This window comes from Parasteatoda tepidariorum, chromosome 8 (genome assembly GCF_043381705.1).
Source record: "Parasteatoda tepidariorum isolate YZ-2023 chromosome 8, CAS_Ptep_4.0, whole genome shotgun sequence".
Taxonomy (NCBI): Eukaryota; Metazoa; Arthropoda; class Arachnida; order Araneae; family Theridiidae; genus Parasteatoda; species Parasteatoda tepidariorum.
In genome coordinates, this window is record NC_092211.1 from 83,487,980 (window position 1) to 83,491,898 (window position 3,919).

Below are 3,919 nucleotides of genomic sequence, written 5' to 3' on the forward strand. Positions count from 1 at the left end.
CGTTTCTTAGTTTCTAAATAATGATTTTTATTGAAACTTGAAATTTTTTGATAAAAATTGTTGTCAAAAAACGTTGTTTACAAAATTAAATTTCATAAAATTATGAGGCTTATGTATACTTTTTGTTCATTTTAATTTTTGAACTAATATGATTCTTAAAACTATAGAATGTAAAGTTTAAATGGGCCTTTCATGTTATATCATTAAATTTAGTAATACTATTTCTCGGGCATTAGGTTTTAACTCTTATAAGAATATACATATTTTTTTCTGTTTATGTGCAAATATTTTTCCGATGTGTTTTGGATGTTCCTTCTCTAAAAAAAAGAGATACCATTTTGTTTTCGTTTGCATAAGAAAGGATATTAAACATTTTTCTTTTTTAAATTTAATTAGCCACGATAAAGAAGGAAAGTTGCAATGTTACACGCTACATTAAAGACGTCTCCAGAGTAACTGAATAACGGTTCATATAGAAATCGCAGGTATGCGTCTCATACAACAACGCCCCCTATAGTTCGTTGCGATCGCGAATAGTGGAAGTACTCTTTCAAAGCCCGTGTCTTTTAAGTGGAATAAAGTCAAAAATGCGAAGCATTCCAAAAATTTTCCAAACACATTTGTTCAAATCTTGTCCAATGTATCACTAAAAATATTTAAAAAATAATTAGCTAGCAAGAACATGAATAAAAGTAAAAATATTAAAAAATAACGGGCTAACAAAAGCATGAATAAAATAAAATAAACACATAAAGAGATAAACAATAAAATAAAAGCAGACGATAAAATTAGAAGACCTTTTTAGGACAAGAAAGTTGTTGGTTCTTTTAGAGATTAATTGGTTTTGGAATTTGAGTTTTCATATAATCCGCTACGGGTTTATCTAGTTTGTTTCATAATATTTTATATATCCCGTTATGGGTGAATTTTCATATATCCCGTTATGGGCACTTTTTCTAGTTTGTTTTATAAGATTTAACTATCCCGTTACGGGTAATTTATATTTGTTACTATATTTGTTGTAGTGTGAAATAAATGTTTTTTTAATAAAACAAAGAACTGTTTCTTAATATAGCTTGATGCGTTACACCGCGCTCTACATGAAAAATTACCTCTTCTATTATTAGAATTATCAGATATAAGTACTTATAATAATTCAATAAATTTTATTTTTGAAATAATATATATATTTTTGTTTTCGAAAATCTTATTATTATTAAATAGATGAATGATAATCATTTTATAGTTCTCTTTGGTTAAATGTGAAATATCTTGATTCTTATTTTATTCTGGTCTAATTTCACATATATATTTTATATTTAAAATAAATAATTTTATTTACTTGCTGTATTTTTACTTACTCTTATATAATATCAGAGTTTTTATTCTGAAATTACTGTAAAATAACAGCAACAATTTGTCTATCTGATTAACCATAAAGTCAATGGTTAGGAACATGTCTTATTGTTATGGCTTTGAAACCGTTTATTACTGGAGTAGTAAAAAAAACATGAATACAAAACTACACTGTTTTGTATTCATGCTTTACTACTAGCATAGTTTCTAAATCAAAACTAAAATTTAAATTTGCATTAGAGCCCTGGGGGTGCTGTGTTATTAAGACGGGAATGATAATTTCGTATTCTAATAGTCCAGGATCACCGCTTGAAGAGTGTAGGACACTGGAAATTCTTCGTGCATTGAAGGAATGAAGGAAATATTGTGGTATCAACGCTGGGATTCGAACTTCTGTTCAGCCGGTCATGAGAATCATCGATTACTCTCAGCTACAGTATGTACCCAGCTGCACGAAACTAAATGGCTTCATAAGATGAGCCTAGTTGATGTAGATAGAATACTGGTTATTAAACCGTATTAGGTATAAAAAAAACAGCAATAAACAAGCGATTTTTCTCATACATAAAAGTTTGAATATGTTATTTGACTGTTTTGGTTGAACATGGTAAACTTAAATCTTAAATAAATTATGATTAAAGAAATTGCTATTTAACCAGAAATTTCTAACAGTGTAAGTTGTAGTTCTCATTGATAATATGTGTTATTCTACTTAATCGATCTTTTTTGTATTTTATTATGCAACAAAAAATGAAGAAATTTATTAAAAGTTTAAAATGAATATTTCAAAACGAAAAATTCTTAAATATCGAAATAAAAACTGTATTATTAACATGAAATTAACTTACGTAATATTCTCTATAAATATAGACAAATCAATAAATATAGACAGATCTATAAATATAGACAAATCTATAAATATAGACAAATCTATAAATGTAGACAATAGACAAATGCCATTTGTAAAAATAAACGTTATAAATTGATAAATATATTATAAATTTAAATATGAATGTAACATATAGAGACCTAATTGCGGGAGAACAAATTCTAAAAACTTCAGAAACAACATTGTCAAGGTACTTCATATTTTGAATTGATTCATATTTCAGTTCACCCTGAAATTATAAAATTAGAGTTATCAACAATAAACATACTAGCAAATAGACATCTTTATTAGAAAGTGAGTCGAAGATAAACATTTTCAAATATTTTTCAATTTACTTTATTTAAAATGTAATTAGAAAAATCTTAATTATCTTTATTAGTTCTCTATAGATTATATTCTCACTTGCAAATAATTTGGTCATGGAAAAAGACAAACATTAGTAATTACAGTTGGTCTATTAAATAAGTCGAGCGTCGACAGAATACTCTGATTCTCACTTTTGGTTAAGGGAAAAACTTAAAATTCTAATTCTAGCATTCGTTAATCTAAATTTAGAACTAAAATGACGAATGTGAATAATAAATGTGAGAACGCGCTTCGTTTTGATAGATAATAAATTAAGTAAGAGAATTTAGATAAAGAAAAGATTTAACAAAGCTTTATTTATATATATATATATATATATATGATAAATAAATAAATACAAGAAAACACGAAGAAAGTTAATATTTTTTCCATGCGCAAATCAATTTCGAGCCAATCCGTGTTAAAATTATCTATTAAAATTTTTTTCTTTGATAACTTATATAATTTTTCTATGTGCTAATCCGTGCAAACCCGTGGCTAAAATTATTTGCAAAACACGCAATTTATGTTTCTCTTTTCTATTTTATATTTTTTTCTAAATAAACATCTGTTTTCTAAAACTTTTTATGGTCAATTTTTAAAATTATCCAGTATGATATTACCTTGCGCGCATCCATTTCGGGCCCATCCTTGGTAACTAACAAATCAATGCACAGAATAACAAATCTCTTCAGCAGTGCAGTAAGAACGACATTTTAAAACCCTCTTGTTACACTCAATTTGCGCTTTTGTTTTCATATTTTGTAATCTGACAATCTTTCGGCGAAAACATTTTTAAATCATTCTTGAAAAATTCCCGTCCATGTAAGTTGATCTGATTTCACTACTCGCTTTATAGTCCGTTTCTATACTGTTTTTTCTTTTTCTTTTATTTTATTTTCTGTTTTTACATGTTATTTTTACTTTTTGTGTTCCATTTTATTTGTTGTAAATTTTATTAAAAAAAATTTTTAGTGCTCCTCCCACTATTGCATTAATATATTGTGCTTTGGCTTTATTGATACAATATCAGAAAACACTATGTCTTGCGGATATAAACGTGTGGGCTGATGAAAAGATTATACTCTTTTTTTCCGGTTTTTCAAATGAAATTTCATCCTTTTTTTTTTTTTAAACTGTTGTTTGTTATTTTTTGACTTATTATTCCCCCCTCCCTTTTTTTTCTTCATATGTCTATTATTTTTCTTTGTTTTATTCTTCATTTTGAACTTATCTTATGAGTGCTGTTTACTTGCAGTTTAAGCGCAATAAATGATACTTATTGATTTTCTTAACTTTCTTAGTGTTTTCTTGTATTTATTTATTTAT

At 26.6% G+C, this 3,919-nt stretch overlaps 2 protein-coding genes across 2 annotated transcripts in view; both read right to left on the bottom strand.

The window, feature by feature from the left end:
* LOC107442058 (cytochrome P450 3A21) overlaps nucleotides 1-3,919 on the bottom strand; it is a 67,939-nt gene that overhangs the window by 4,754 nt on the left and 59,266 nt on the right.
* Nucleotides 2,386-3,919, bottom strand: part of LOC107442053 (cytochrome P450 3A5) — a gene marked incomplete at its 3' end in the record, with an annotated part of 26,190 nt that continues 24,656 nt past the window's right edge. The window contains 1 exon segment of the mRNA XM_043053373.2: nucleotides 2,386-2,474. Within this exon segment, the coding sequence (XP_042909307.2) occupies nucleotides 2,386-2,474 (89 nt within the window).